The sequence below is a fragment of the Cavia porcellus genome, unplaced genomic scaffold (genome assembly GCF_034190915.1).
Source record: "Cavia porcellus strain 051 isolate PalLab524CR breed Dunkin Hartley unplaced genomic scaffold, mCavPor4.1 scaffold_26, whole genome shotgun sequence".
Classification (NCBI taxonomy): Eukaryota; Metazoa; Chordata; class Mammalia; order Rodentia; family Caviidae; genus Cavia; species Cavia porcellus.
The window spans coordinates 10147084-10162893 of NW_026947509.1; the positions used below are offsets into that span (position 1 = coordinate 10147084).

Consider the following 15810-nt stretch of genomic DNA (forward strand, 5'->3'; position numbering starts at 1 on the left):
TTTCCAAGTTGCAGGATATTGATGAGTCTTTCACTTCTTTTGTTCATTAACGTCTTCTAATTAACTTTCACAATCAATATATTATATGGTGCAGTAAAGATAACATGGTTGCAAATCTGTCATCGCCCCATTTCCTCCCCTTTAGAGTTGAGCTGGAACCCAGAGCCTTCCCCCATGCTCCACAAGCACTCTCCATTGAGAAACCACCGAGATACCCCAAGACACCACCAAGACACCCCCAAGACAGCCCGAGACACCCCTGAGACACCACCTAGACACAGCCCCAGCACTACATTTGCTCTATCACTTCCTGTTTCCTTTATCACTTCCTGTTTCCTTTGTCCTGGGAACATTATCACTTCCTGTGGCCCTCGAAGTATAATCAGGACAGAGAAATCATACCAGTTCCACCAAGGGAAAGCATAAAATTACTTACAAGTTATAAACTTGTTAACTAATTCAGTGTAAGAATGAAAAGAGAACACTAAGATATCATAGGGGCACCAGCGACATGACAGGGTGCTCCCCTTAAGCCTAAGGGAACTTGGAGGAATGGTTAGAATTATTAGAACTCAGAGATCAGAGGAGGGACCCAGCCTGCAGCTTGGGTGGAGGGGGGCGCCCCACCCACCGTACAGACATGTGGGGGACATGCAATGGAATTGGAGCTCCAAGTGGAGCAGAAGTCGCATATTGAACACTTGCGCTCCTACAGGCACAGGCAGTGCTGCTGCAGTGTGGGATCCTCACTGCGGAAAGGCTCACAGCACAGCTGCCAAGCAAAGCAGAGAGGAAAGAACTGATTTCTTTCTCCTTTCTGTTTCCTGACCACCCTCTGGCACCCCCTAGAAGTACAGCCCAACATGAGGTCCTCTGGTATAGAGGAGAGGCACAGTGCTGTCCTCAGAGTCAGATGGAGAAGGGCAGGTGTAGAGCTCAGAGACAATAACTTAAGAACAGGTGCATGATTCTATTCAACCAGGTTCCATAGCGTTTGGGGTTCTTCTTGTCAACCAGTTGGTCACCGCTTCAAAACCTTCTGTGGCATCTCCCAGTATGCTGTGCTGCTTTAGGGACCGAGGACTGAGGGAGAGTGAGGTGGAGTCCTCGGCTGCAGGTCCTCCTAGTGTGGTGTGACAGACCAAAAAAGAAGACACATTGTGACACAATGTGACAGGGAGTCCAAAGAGGGTATGGTAACTGGCACCAAGGCAGAGGAAGGATTTTTGGAGAAAGTGCCTTGAGAGTAATGTTTTCAGAGTGTGTCAGGGTACAAAAAGGAGAGGATCAGGGAAGAAACTGAGAAGAGGTGTTGGAAAACAGAATTAATGGATTCCAAAGCCATGGGAGCTTGGCATCTCGTGGTGAAGCACAGGGCTCTAGACAAGCCATTGGCATGATGGGAATCTGAGTTGGGAATAGCAGTCCCAGAATCCTGAGTGGTAATTGAGGCCAGTTGCACAGTGAATCACTAAAAAGATTTAAAAGGATTCTCCTAAAATTTAGGGGTGCCATTTGGCAACTCTATCCCCAGTAGCAAGACATCCACTCAGGTCACAAAGCCTGAGGAGCAAGCCTTCGGAAGGTATCTCCCACCCAGCCTATGTTTGTCTCATCCACCTGCAACTCAGTTCTGGATCCGCACTTATTCTCACGTGCACTGCTCGGTAGCTGTCAAGGTTCAAAGCCACCCTTCTGTAACTGCCAGCTCTGCTGGCCAATGCAGAACTCCAAACATATCTCTGTGATGACTTCAGTGGGGTGTGGTGCATGCCTTTTACCCAGTGATCTCTGTGTGCATTGCTGTGCTCAGTTTAACTCATAACAAGACTTCTGGGAGGTTTGCTCTGAACTAAGAGGTTATTAACTCCAATTTACAAAATTAAATAGAGGTCACAGGATAAATTGTCCAAGGTCATCGAACTAAGTGGCAGAGGCAGGACCTGCAACCTGTTTCTTCTGACTACAGGTATTTGCAGATATTCATTTAAATTCCAAGTGTGTTGACACTCTTCATGGGGTGGGTGGTGAAATTGTTATGTGAAATGCGTTGAGCTTTAGGATTTTGCTTTAATTGCTCTTGAAAATAAGCAATGACATTTGCTGGTATTTTGCTCTTAAAAAGATTATTGTGGACTAAGACAACATCGGTTGTCTTAGAATGGCTCTTACAATATACAATGCCTTTTAAAATATGCATCTCCTATTTTTCATAACTGTTTTTCTTTTCTTGTTGGCGGGGGAAACATTAAATTAACTCCAGTTGGAAAAATACATGACCGAGGATCTCCCAAGCAAGCATCAGCAAAGAATAACTACTTGGCTCTTCAGAAAGAGCTAAAGATGTGATTTCTCTAAAAGCAGACTTATTTTTAAGAGAGGAAACAATTCCAACTAAGTGAACAGTTGAAGCTTAAATCGTAAATAGATTAGGAATATTCACTGATCACTCAGTCACTTCTGCTCAAAGTGCGTTCAGACATAAAGGGATTCTGGATTTCTGCAGCACAGATGGGACATTTACCCCTCCACAATATTCATTTATTAAGTATTCAGCAGTGAGAAGAAATACATTAATCAGGCCGCATGCTTTCATTGTCTTGGTGGGCGACATAGGAGCTAACCTCATACTCCATGCTTAACTCCTGTAAATTTTAAAAATTTATACTTTTGGGCAATTGTTAAAAGAATGTCAGTTTTACACAAACCATGGCTACATCTCAATTTAGGACTTCATGAGAGTTTAATAAAAATTAATTGAATTGTCATAGTAAAGCTAAAACGAGACAAAATAGAAAGTGTTATTTCCCACAAAGAACTTCCTACATGTGTTTGCTTTGTTATAATCCTAGCAAACAGGTTTTTAAAAATCCCTGAGAGGAGTCCCTGGCTCTGCGCCCTGTGTTCTCATTAGAATGGATCCCTCCCCTTGCCACACCTGGTACCTGATCTCCGAAGCCAGTACAAAGGCCAAGCTCTGCAAACCTACGCGGAGTGTGGAATCTGGTCCACGCATGGTAGCGGTAATTATGAGGTGGGTTGCCGGCCTGTAATTGCAGGTCACTGAGTGGGACCCATGAAGCCTCCACAGCCTCCAGCAGGATGTTTGTCATTGCTCCTCCTTAGGTCATAGTGATTTATCAACCTGAGACTCATCAAACTCCCAAAGCCAAAGATTTTCCATAGCCTGCCTTCCTGTAAAAGGGTACCGTCATTTACTTTGTCTTAATCAACTGTGAGGTTCTGATGGCGCTGGTTAATTTGATATGGCAGCATGTCCATTTCCAGCATCTGAAGAGTGTGTTAATTAAATGCCCCTAACAGTCTGGAAAATACTGATTTATTTATCCTTCTCTTCTCACCTGGAGAGTGGGCCAAAAGAGAGTCCAGCTCTTGGCTACATTCTACCCACCCTAAATTTTTTATCTTAATAGGATATAAAAATTGACATAAGGCAGATCTGTAGAAAAGTCATGAAAGTGTATGCCTATGAGCCATTCATTTAAAAAAAGAAACTATTGAAGATGCACTGAACTCCAGTGCTGGTACTGCAGAGGGATGGTGATTCCAAATTCTCAGGACCTTCCCCTTTTGTTAGGAGACGCATCATTGCTTACCTCCAAATGACCGAAGAACTCTTCCAAGTGAAATACCAGATATGTAGAGCAATCTTAGCAACTGACAATTCTATTTCTCTTGCTTAGATGTTTAACACATTATATTTTCAATACACCCCCAAAACCAAATAATGCATGGGCTGTAGTTTTGAATGGAACAAAATCTAAAGATGCAACGAACAATCTTGTTCTCAGGCAGTTGAAAGTGGTTTTCAGGGTACCCTGTATTTACTAGGTCTCAGAGGAGATCGCTATAATGACATAGACTTTGCCCTTTAAGTATCTCTAAATTCCCACTGTATTCCCGATCCTGTTGTTTTCACTAATCCGCGTGTGTAGCGCTGGCCTAGCCCCTCTGCTCTGATCTCCTCCAGGTACAGTGTGTTCATCACTGTGACCCTGCTCCTGGGTCGAGGCCTGGTGTGTGAGGAGCTTAACAAGGGTTTACTGGTAAACAGCGACACATGCTTAGGGAAGAACGCTCTTTATTTTAGGTGTTATGATTTCCTTAAAGAAGAGGAAATCCGGTTGAAGAGAAAATAAGTTACACCTGGGAAATGAATTCAAAACATTTCAAACATTCTGGAAACAAAAGCCAAAATTGCATAGTGCTAGGTAAGAGGAAATATGAGTGGTGGGCGTCCTTCTCCTGGTGGTCCTCATCCTCCAGGAGGCCAGCGGGGGCGTCTCACATCCAGGTCTCAGCAGCAGCAACAGTAGCCTCCACGTGCAAACAGTTTCCAGTCTGAATTTAGCAGACTCCTTCCTGCCCTACAGCCAGGGAAAGTCCAATTGCCAAGCCCAAAGTGGGTTTGGGGTCACAGGAGCAGAGAAGCCATGGAGGCAGAGAGACATACACAAATAGGGACCCTCACTGCACTCTACCCACCATAGAAGGTCAAGGATGTCCCCCGACATCAGCCCCTGACAATTACATGTTTTGCAAAAACTGAAATCCCATTATGACTTCATGTACACACATGCATGCACACTAAGGAACATAGCCATAGAAAATACTTAGAAAAGTGTTACTAGCACTTAATTTAGGATTCTGCATTTTTAATTGTTCATATATTTCCTTGTGTTTTTTTAAAAGACAGAAGTCTGCAACAAAATATGATTGAGAATGATCTTTTACTTATTTTTATGTTGTTTTTCCATATTTTCTATGAAACTGGACTTTTTTTGGTACCAGATTTCGAACTCAAGACCTTGCCCTTGCCAGGCAGGCGCTTGTACCATTGAGCTATATGCCCAGCCCAACATGGGGCTTTATTATTCATGACCTCATATTTGTAGTGCGTAGTGATTGCCTTCCTCATGAGGCAACAGTACATATGTATAATACATCTTAATTCTTTATATACCCCCTTCCCTGCCCCTCCTCTCCTTCCCTCCTCCACCTTTTGGTCCTCTGAAGAGAGAGATTTGTGCTGGCATTGTTTGGACACTTGTAAGCAGATGTCTTGTGCTCTGGTGAATAATTTGAGGATGACAATGCACAATGTAGATACCATTATTGCCCCCTGACTGATGTGTTTTAAATTTTTGTTTTAGTTTTTTTCTTTTTTTCTCCTTGAAATGAATTTGGAAAACCAAAGATCTGAGGAGAAGCATGCACACTTACAGTGAATCAGACATGTAAGCAGGTGTGCATGCACACATGTGCACACATACATCCATGCAATGTCATATTTGTCATAGAGAATGTCCCAGCCAGCTTGCTTCTGTGTTTTTCCAACTGGTCTGTCTTTGTCATGACCCGGGAAGGATGATAACTAGTCCCTCTCCCAAAAATGTGGCTCCTTCTCCGGACCTGTGTTTACAGTTGCTTGCATGGTTTCATTTCAGACGTCCTGCTGGCACCGAAGATGCGTCCCTCGTGTTTGCCTGGTCAGAAGGGGCCCTCCAGTTCACAGATGATGCTGGGACACTGAGACCTTTCACACGCTATGAGTATAGGGCCCGAGCCCAGAACTCCAAGGGCTCGGTGAACAGCGACTGGTCCTCTACACAGACCCTGGAAGCGCCCCCTCAGGCCCTGCCGGCCCCCCAGGCTCGAGCCACCAGTGCCCATTCCGTCCTGCTGACCTGGACAGAGCCAGAGTCACCCAATGGCCACATCTCCCAGTACCGCGTGGTCTATAGAGAGAGGCACGAGGACCCAGGCCCAGGCAGTACACCGGTGCCCGCGTTCACAGTAACGGTAAGATTCACATAGGAAAACCGTGCCCAGGTACCTCTTAATGTGTTCATGTTCGTTTCATATCCAGCTTGTTGTTTTTGTTAAATATATACAAACTTTTTTCTGTGTGTAAAGCAGTGTGAGCACAGGGATGCTCTGTAAGCGAGGTCGGAAGAACACCAGGGTCTAGTTGTGAACCATGGCTAATTTCCATTAGGGCAAGCGAACGCAACCCTCACTCTCTGTCTGACTTCTCCTTTCTAGCCCATTAAATGGGGATGATTCAATGGGCCCCTCTATATCTTGCAGGGATGAGGATGTAAAACTAGACAACATTTAACTTTCTACTTGCTGGAAAAGCCAACTTTATAAACATATATCATGAAAGTTACATGCACTATAAATGTCACTACAGCCTGAGTTTGTCATGATTTTTTGTGAGGAGAATGCCCTGCTCCAATGTAGAAAACTATTTAATTCTGTCCACGTGGTGTCTCCTCCATCCCTTCTCCATGCCTGCACAGCCTGAAATCCTGTGAGAGACACAGGGTCATGAGGGTTCTGGTCTCTGGAAACAGCCTCTTCCATGGCACTACACAGATGAGAGCTGCATGTGAAGGACAGGATGAGGGTATATGTTACCCTGAGCCTTAGATCCCAAGCTTACCACCTACCAGTCATAAACCACCCTACAAGAGAAATCACATCACATCCCGAAAGTGCTGGGCATGAATGCGCTCAGAGGTCAGCAAGAGGCACTCATGCTATAGAGGATTCATGCAGCGGATGCAATGCAACAGTCTCATGCTCTGTGTAGGAGTTAAATACACTCAAAGGAGAGCATAGCACATGGTGAGCATTTAAATTACAAGAACTTATTACAATAAAAGATGCTTTGCCATTCATCGCCCTCAAAATATTCCTCCTCACTTTGAACACATGGATCATGCCATCATTTTGGCCATGTCATGAAGCAGTGCTGGAAGTCCTCCTTCGTGAGTGTCTTCACACAGTTACTAAAAACATGGTGAACGCTGCTACTGCGTACCAGCCCACAGACAGGCAGGCTCCTAAAAACATCATGCCATGTCCTCCTCCACCTTATTCCCAAGTCCAGCAGTGTGTGACTTCTGGCTCTTCCCCAAAGTGATCGTGAAAGATACATTTTTCTTTTTAACAATTCAGGACATCAAGGCACCCTTGACAGCACAGTTAAAGACACTCAGGAAAGAGAACCTCTAGAACTTCTGCAGAATTAGAAAGGAAGATGGGATAATTGTGTTTGGAACAAGGGAGAAAGTTTGGGGAAGACTCGTGACATGGGCCTGAGCCGTAAGAATTTTTTTGTGTAAATGCATCATATTTTTTCAATCAAACCTCACATAGTTTTCAAAATGTGCTAAAACTTTATTAAATATGAAATCCCTCAAGAATAAGAATGAGATTAAAAACAGAATAAAACATTATTTTAAAAGAAAATCATATTTCTATGCTTCAAATCTTGGAAGCCTAATTTGCAAGAAAATTATAGAACATAATGTTTATCAAAATATTTAAATAATATAAACAACTTTTAATGAAACTCCAGAAGAATCTTTTAAATAAGTTAAAATACAGTACCATGTTTTCCTATAATCTTCATATGTACTTAATCTCTCATATAACTAACAAACAACATGTAAGTAAAAGGATGATATTAAGGAAATCTGTTTCTATGTCTTAACATGCACCTTGTTTTCTGACTTCATGCTAAATTATCTGTACATACCAGGATTTTTCACGTCATTTCCACTGGACATTTCGTCGTCCGCATTAGAAGCAATGTTCTTACCACTAAAAGGTCTTTCTTTAATTGATGTGTGCTCCTTCAGGAGATCTGGTTGCTTCTCTCATAGCCTCAGAACTCAGTCTAAACTTTCACCCTTAAAGTAAAATTTTTCTTGAAAATACTAAAACACTCTGGATAATAGGTTTCTTAATGAGGTATTTTAATTTAAATATGATTTATTGATGGCAACAGTCTTACAGTGATTGAACTTCTGATCTTTCAAACTAATGACTTTTAGGAGTATGAGCCTAAGGATTCATCTCCCCACACAGTTTCAGAGGAATTCCCTTTAGCATGTAAGACATTCCTTCATAGATGGCTTTGCTAAAGACACATGATGTAAAGTGTGTGATGAGTGATTTGACAGCTCAGTCTTGGTGCACACTTCCATTTTCTCTGAAGATGATTCATTGTAATGCTGGAAAGAATAACCAGAGTGATCAAGAAACAGTAATATGGCTTATTCCACTTTGAAATGCGTGCATGTATTCCAAAGTCCTCTCCCTAAAACTTGGATCTTTGGTCCTGAGAATCATCAGAGCTTTCAGTAGACCTACCAAGAAAGTCCCATCTGAGCCTTAGACACAATTAAGGACCTAATATGTGAAGCAGTCTGGGAAAGTATTCTGAGATTCTGGTCACTTGACTAAGTTTCTAGGCCACTGTGACTTTTAGTGGACAAATACCTGGAAAGAGGCCATAAGGGAAAATAAACCTCTGTGCTTGATTTTAATTCATTCCTGAATTTCCTGTGTAGATCTTGTGTCAAACTCTTTAAAAATAAGTAAAGATTATCCAAAATAATAAAAGGTATCCATTTATCTAATGTCCTCACCTCCTCTTCAGCAGGGAAAAAAGGTCCCTTTGATGGTAGCCAAATCTTTCTCTGGTAACATAAGTCCACCTCTTTCTCTTCAGAACAGCATGACGTCTCTACACCAGTAGTCTTTTAGGGTCAAGAACAGATTATTGACAGTTCAATCAAACTTGGCAAATACTCATTGAGAACCATGTTCAATATGTCAATGCGCCACACTCTCTCAGCTGAATTGTTGAGGTCTACCGTGAGACTTAGCTTTTAGACAGAACCCCTACTATAGGGGAAGGCAGGTAATCACGTCTCAGACACAGGTCACTACTGCTGGGCATGTTGATCTCTAAGCTCCTTACTGCTGAGTTTTTGCCACTTGTATTTAGACAACCTCCTTTTAAATCTCCTGGATCTACTTGTTATCTCTCTATTTCCCGTCCCAGTTAATCACTTTCCTGTCTCCTTCCCCTCCTATGTTTGCCTAAGGATATATTTCAACTTTTTGCTCAGTGATCACACAGGCTGGAATTCTGCAGAGCAACATGACTGTGTTTGTTATTAATGAGGCTCAGGGTCCGTCCCCCAAATTGCAGGATTACAACTCAATCTGCAGACTTGCAGGAGGTGTTGCTAATACCTCCCACGAACCTTGTGTACCAGGTTCCTGTCTCTGCACAAGGGGCCACCAATAACTTGCCCGTGGTGTGGAGCCATCACGAGCTTGTCCCAAGGCCCCCCAGAGTTGTTTATAGACAGGTGGATGTCGCTGAGAGCCACATAAAGCAGGCGCAGAGGAGGCTGGATTCCTGCTGCCGGTGGCGGTGGATGGAGACCTGGCAGTGGGGGCTTCCGTGGGGCGAGGAGCGTATGTGTTGGCAGAGACAGTGGTGGCAGCAGCAGAGGCAGCGGGAGAGAAGAAATGGAAAAATGTAGGTTTAAATGCATCACTACCTTGTCTTGCAACCTCACAAAAAGTCATGTCGGGTCCCTTTGGGCCCAAGAAGTTTCTTGGAAAGGGAGGACACAGGTAACAGAATTCTGAGGGTCTCCCCAGACCAGTCCTCTGTAAACAAGCTAACGTGAGAGGTCCTAAGCTCCCTTCCTGATTAGCTCTGTGATGAATTGTGCAGTGTGGAGAGAGCGAAACTGTATTTAGCCTCACTTGGCACGCGACAGTTCCACGGTGGTACTGACAGGAACACTCCCCACGAGGTTGGCGACACTGCGACCACCATTTGGGTTTGTTTGCTTTCTCCTCACTGGCACCTGCCATCGCACTGGCAGAAATAACTCGGGATTTAAAGGTGGTTTGCCGTTTAGCCTGTGTTCTAAGCATATCCATTTGCCCCCTAGGACCATGAAACAGCCATCCAGAGCATGTCCTTGCCCGTTCCCCGAAAGATAGATGGTGCTTCAGTCTGGGTACAGAATCAAGCGAATGATAGGAGAGGAAGCAAATAATATGGGTCGCTAGAAGTTGGCTTCTAATCCGAGAATAAAATCCAGATTTACAAACTCCAGTTTCTGGATTCCAGTTGCCAGATTCTCTTTCCCAATGTCAAAGAGGAGGTATTCAAAATTTCCTTGTGTGAGAGTTGCCAATCTTCTTACCACTAAATGGACAGGTGCCCAAAAACAAAATTCAAGAGATGCTTCATAATTACCAAATTATGGAGAGCTTGTGAGTACATTCACTGTGAATTCCATTTTTATTTTGGCTTATTAGAAGCTAAAGATGTACTGTTGTTTACATATGTTTGTAAATTAAGTGTAACTCTCATAATATTATGGTTCTTAGCTTTTATCCTGAAACCATTTATTAAACAAAGGAAACCTTCTGTAAGATGCTGGTCTCTTAAAAGATTCATCTGATGCTTCTTTTCACCAGAAGAAAGAATTGGTGATAAAAACAATGGTCCTACTTTGGGGGGTCAGCTCTGCAAACTAAGATTTCCCCATTTCATGACAACTGTGTCATTCTGTATAAAAGACACAAAACATGGGCAGGTCGATGTCACCCGAAACACTGAGTCCTCAGCACCACTCGGGTTCTTTAAGTGTCGGGCCTGATACTAACTTTCAGTTTGCTGCCCTTGCATGGTCTTTGTCCCTTTTTCTAATCGTTCCATGTTAAGTCTGTAGCACACATTGGGAATCTACTTTTGCTGAATATTATTGGAGGTGAAATCACCCACTGGAGGGTCTCATGATATTTTCTTTGTGTGCACACAGAGGGAGCCCCAAGAAGTCCCACTCCCCTAGATCCAGCCCCTAATTCCTTGCCTTTCTTACCTCTGCAGTACCACCCCAGTGGCCCATGCTATAATCTCTCTCACTTCTCCAGCCCCTCTTAAGCAAGCAAACTGTGCTTATTATTCCCAAAACAGTCTCCTCTCACGTCCTGTTTTACAACCAGCTGGTCAGATTACCCAACCAGATGATCTCTGAGTCTTCCCTCTCCATTGTTTCCATATCCAGTTACTTACAGTTCTGCTTCCAAACTGTGTCCTGATTTCTTCCTATTTTTATATTCACTGTGTGTGTGTGTGTGTGTGTGTGTGTGTGTGTGTATGTACTGATATTGGGGTTGAATCCAGACCCTTTGTACTAAGGTACATTCTCAGTCTTTTTTATTTATTTATTTATTTATTTATTTATTTATTTTTTACTTTTGGGAAAAAAGTCTCGCTAATTTGCTTATGTTGACCTCAAACTTGTGATCCTCCTGCCTCGGCCTCCCAGAGTGCTAGGATTACAAGTGTGTGCCATCATGCCTGGAGTGATTCCTTCATCTGGAAGATGACCTTTGGATTTTCATACATTTCCTCCTCCTGAAACCATCAGCCCCCTATGCCTTAGCTGTCCTTTTTCCTCTCCAAGTCTGAACTACAATCTCACAGAGCCATGACGATGGCCAGTCAATTAATGCCTATAACTGCAGCGTAAGAAGACTGCAAACCTTTTAGAACAACAGAGACTTAAACAAATGAGCACGTAGCTAAAGTTCTTTGTACAAAGCCACTAAATGCATTTGGTCATAAGTGAATCATACTTCAAGTGTTTCATAAACTTCCAATGTTCTTCACCATGCCATAAAATTCTAGGTTTGCAAATTGAAATATTTTCCTGATACCGTGCTATCAATTTCCAAGTAATTTCCCAAGAATCAGATTTAGTTCTATGTCCTTTCTAAGTTGCCTGAAGTGAGAACAGGTTTGTCTTCTGGAGGGTGAGGACTGTCTGGACCCTCCAGAGCACCTTGTACCTGCCTCTCTGAGCGTTCTACTCAGGAAATGCCAGCCTGCTGCGGTTCCCTGCCTTTAGAACTTTTCTTCCTCTTGGACCTGGGGTCCTAACTAGAATTTGTGGTCTTTTGGACACACACACTTCCCAAATCATTCACATAGCTTTTGCCAAATCTATATCTGTATCTGACACTTCACCAGTGCCAAACCACCAATCTCAGTGTGTGAGAGGCAGCTGACAGGGAAACAGTTGGACTTTTGGACCACATGTGTTGCTATTTTTGTCTTTAACCAAGTATCAGGAAACCCTACTTAGAATCCCAAGGATTCTTGAAACTAATCCTATGAGAATAAAATGAACTTGTCTATGTGCTTAAGAGGCCTCGGCCATAAATTCAGAATATATGCCATTTAGCAGAGATACCAAGCTGTACATGGCAGTGAAGGACAGAATTGAATTCAATGACTCTGCTCTCATCACAAGTGGAAGTCGCTGCCACCTGAGACAAGATGGCAGCCCCTGGAGTGCCCTGTGACAACCCAGAGATCACATCCTTCGCTCTACAAGGGCTTATGGGTGAGGGGGAAATCATACACAGATGACCAATTTTTTTATGGTTCGCAGCCAATCAAAGTGAGATTCAGCAGCTGTTCAGGACAAGTGACCACTGTAACGGCTGTAATATAACCTACTAAATAGAGAGGGAATTGCATTAGAGCAAGAGGTTAGCAGTGATTATCGGCAGGTGAGTGCTTTATTGAAGTTGAAAGACCATTAACATTGATAGAGTAATTATTTCAACTTGAAAGTAATTACCTTGATGGGTGATAACTTCTCTAGTGTTCCCAGATTTGATTGGGCCAAACAATTGCGAGCTCCTGAAGCCTAGAAAAATATTACAACAATACTGTGATTTTTTTTTCTTAAATTACTGAAACCACTGTTGGAATAGTCTCATTATGCCAAACAGTGAAAAGATTTTGCCTTCCACAAGCTAGTGACCTGTCATGTAGAGACATTTGCTTTTTAATCCAAATGCAATGACCCACACCCACCACCTGTGAATACATATGTGATGGGTTTGCAAATGAATCTTTCCAACTCCTATCATTTTTAAGGTGAAACTCATGTTAATGCTTTACCCGGATATTACTAAGCTGAAACCACTAACATCACCGGTTCTATCTATGAAGTGGAAGGATGTAGAACAGGAGCTATTTCCTGTCTTTGTCACAGAAGGTTTAAATTTGCATAAATTAAATATTTTGATCATGGTCACACCAATGGAAAATTACGAATACCCTGAATTGTGGAACCTGTAGTTCAGATAGTATATAATTAGGTCATTCAGTTGTTCACATAGAAAGCTTGCCTGGTATTATTCAAATCTGCCACAAAGCAGTCCTTCGTCAGATATTTTGCATTTCTCTGGACATCAACAAACAAAATGAAAGTTGAAAACCTGGGCTATTGCTTCTTTGAAGCCTCATGAATGTTTGTAAAAAGCGCAGGTTATTTGCGGTAGAGGACCAACACGCGTCAGGCCTAATTTGGTGATCAAGACCAAGAAGTCTTGTGAGGCTCGCTCGTTAATCAGTTGTTTATCAAATTTCTTCTGAGAATTTACTACATTGAGAAACTACAATAGACACAGAGAGAAATAAGTCTGTGCTCTCCAGGACTTCTGGTATCACTGAAGAAAAATAAGAGACAAATTACAATCTAACCCTCAGTGATTTGGTTAGGCAGAGACATTGATTGTGCTCATAAATATTTAGAGGAGCTAAAGAGAGCGTTAACTCACACCTCTGTTTCTAAGTCCAGCATTCGTCCTACAAGACCGTAACTAACCATGGACAGGACACACACAGGCATCATGATCCTCAGTCACGCTGTCAGAGAAGATGAATGTGACACCACCCAAAGGCCCCTGGGTGACACCTTGGGGCTTTCTGTCCTGGCAGGATAGGATTCTATGATCGGCCAATAAATTGACTATCTTTTCAGCGGCACCTCCCAGGAGCTTTTCTGATCAAAATCTCAGGCTTTCCTAGGGACAAAACAGGTTTTCACTTGTTGTCTTGAAGCCAATAAGGAAAGTTTTTCCAAGGAGTGAATGGGTTTCCTCCATCTCCCATCTTGACTCTGGGTTCTTCTCCATAGACAACGTCACTGCATAGCTTTTTCAGGAGGAACAGACATGCAGAAATCCTTGCTGAGCCAAAGGAGACTTGCTAACTGAAAAGTAGAAAGGCTGGCTTGAATTTGGGGTGAGAGTGGGGACTTGGGAAAGTGATTATTGTGCGAATTAAATCCCAAATCTTGCCATTAAGCTAAGCAGGAAGTAAAGAGACCTGACCAATGTGACATGGTATCAGAGTCCGCACAAGAGGTTCAGCGTGTGTCTTACACAACCAGGCTCGAGATGGCAGGAAGGAGCCCCCGAGGTACTCTGAATTTAAAATAAGTGCAATAACTCATTTTTAAACATTTTATATGATACTTGGATTATTAAATATTCACATTACAAAATCAGAGAATTTTAATCCATTCAAAAAGGTGCACTATCTCTAACTGCAAGATAATGGTCATGTGTAGATAGTAAAATTACAGTATATTTTTAACACATGTAAATGTTACTTTTTGACAAGACACAAGTAATGAATTTTATCGTAGAAGTTCCTATTGGGTGATTATGATACAGAGTTTTATTTTTGCTAAAGCAATTACTACTGTCATGGCTGGGTACCTGTGCCCATTAGTGGCTGGGTCTGTGTTTTTTGAGGATGGTTATTGATCTCTTGCTGAGCTGAGCTTCAGGTTTTATGCCAGATAGCTTGATTAATGGGTTGGTTTCTGTAAGTGGACTGAATGGGGATAGGAAGCAGGGGCAGCTTGCTCTGCCAACCCCAAACCCGTCAAGACGCATAGCTCATTATGAAACAGTTATCAAGGATACATGAAAAATTAATTGGGCTCAGTTTGATTCTGAAAAGAATCGGCTTTCTACTTGGCGGGGCCCCCCACTCTTTCCAGATGTTGTACGCCAGCCCCTGGAGAAACAGCAAAGGGAGATGTATTAATACATTGTATTGATTAGATCAAGACCCCTGACAGTTATTTGTAGAGATACCATCTGGCTGCTGCTCGAATTCCTTCACCAAAAACAGGACGTGACATGTTATTAATCTCAACTCTCTAAGTATAGACAGTTGCCTTTTCTGCTAAAGCGCATTTTACCATTCCGTGGGAGAGGGAGGCAGACCTGAAGGGTGTAGAAATTAAGGTTATTACACAAATTGAGCCATATGGTCCAAATATTTCAGCAAGAAAATTGCCAGGCAATAAAAATTGCTCCTGCCTTCCTAATGGTGTAAATTACAGTTTAACCATGGCTCTAATGATGTCCTTCTGCCGCGCTTAACTACTGTTACATGAAGGACATTGTTTTAAAAATATAAAAAACAAGTAAATGCCAGCAGTGTGTTTTACAATCTGTTAGTGTGTCATTAAGAACACTGTCAGAATTACATAAACATAATGGCAGGCGAGCCAGCATACAAAAGAACTCGTGTGGAAAGAGAGTCTTGCAAACTCTCTTCTTTATCCGCGTAATGTCAAGAGCACTGTCCCCTCCAGAAGTTTTGCAGGGAGAAACCCTGTTCACCACTTTGTTCCTGTTCCCTTGCGTGGCCTGACTTCGACATGCTCTAAAGCAGGATGCACAGCCCACCGCATGCCTGAGTTCACTACCACACTGCAGTCTCCTGCCAGGGCATGCAAAGGCAGGGCGGATCCAGCCAGGGACGGTGGATGGCGTGCAAACCAGGCGGCACAAGTGGACCTTTCTATGTATTTCTGTTGAGGAAGTGGGATCCGACTCCGGCAAACCTCCTTAACAGTGCCAAGTACGATAGGGATGGTGACAAGTACTCTCAAAAGTGCAAGTTTAGCTGTATTTCTGGAGAAATCGATCTGTTCTTGATAAGGGCACAATAGTAGGGGGAAGCTTACTAAAGGGGTCGTCTCCATTTATTGGGCTGATATTTAAACAACTGGTTTAAAAGCAAAACCAAAGATTCCTGCTTGTTCCAGCAAAGGTGTGGCAAGGAGGGTGACCAAC

General features: G+C 42.8%; 1 protein-coding gene across 4 annotated transcripts in view; it reads left to right on the top strand.

Annotated features, from left to right (window-relative positions):
• Positions 1-15810, top strand: part of Ush2a (usherin) — a 658323-nt gene that overhangs the window by 566938 nt on the left and 75575 nt on the right. For all 4 annotated transcript variants that reach the window (XM_063236705.1, XM_063236706.1, XM_063236707.1 and 1 more), the window contains one exon: positions 5469-5823. In XM_063236705.1, the coding sequence (XP_063092775.1) occupies positions 5469-5823 (355 nt within the window). The remainder of the gene's footprint in view (positions 1-5468; positions 5824-15810) is intronic.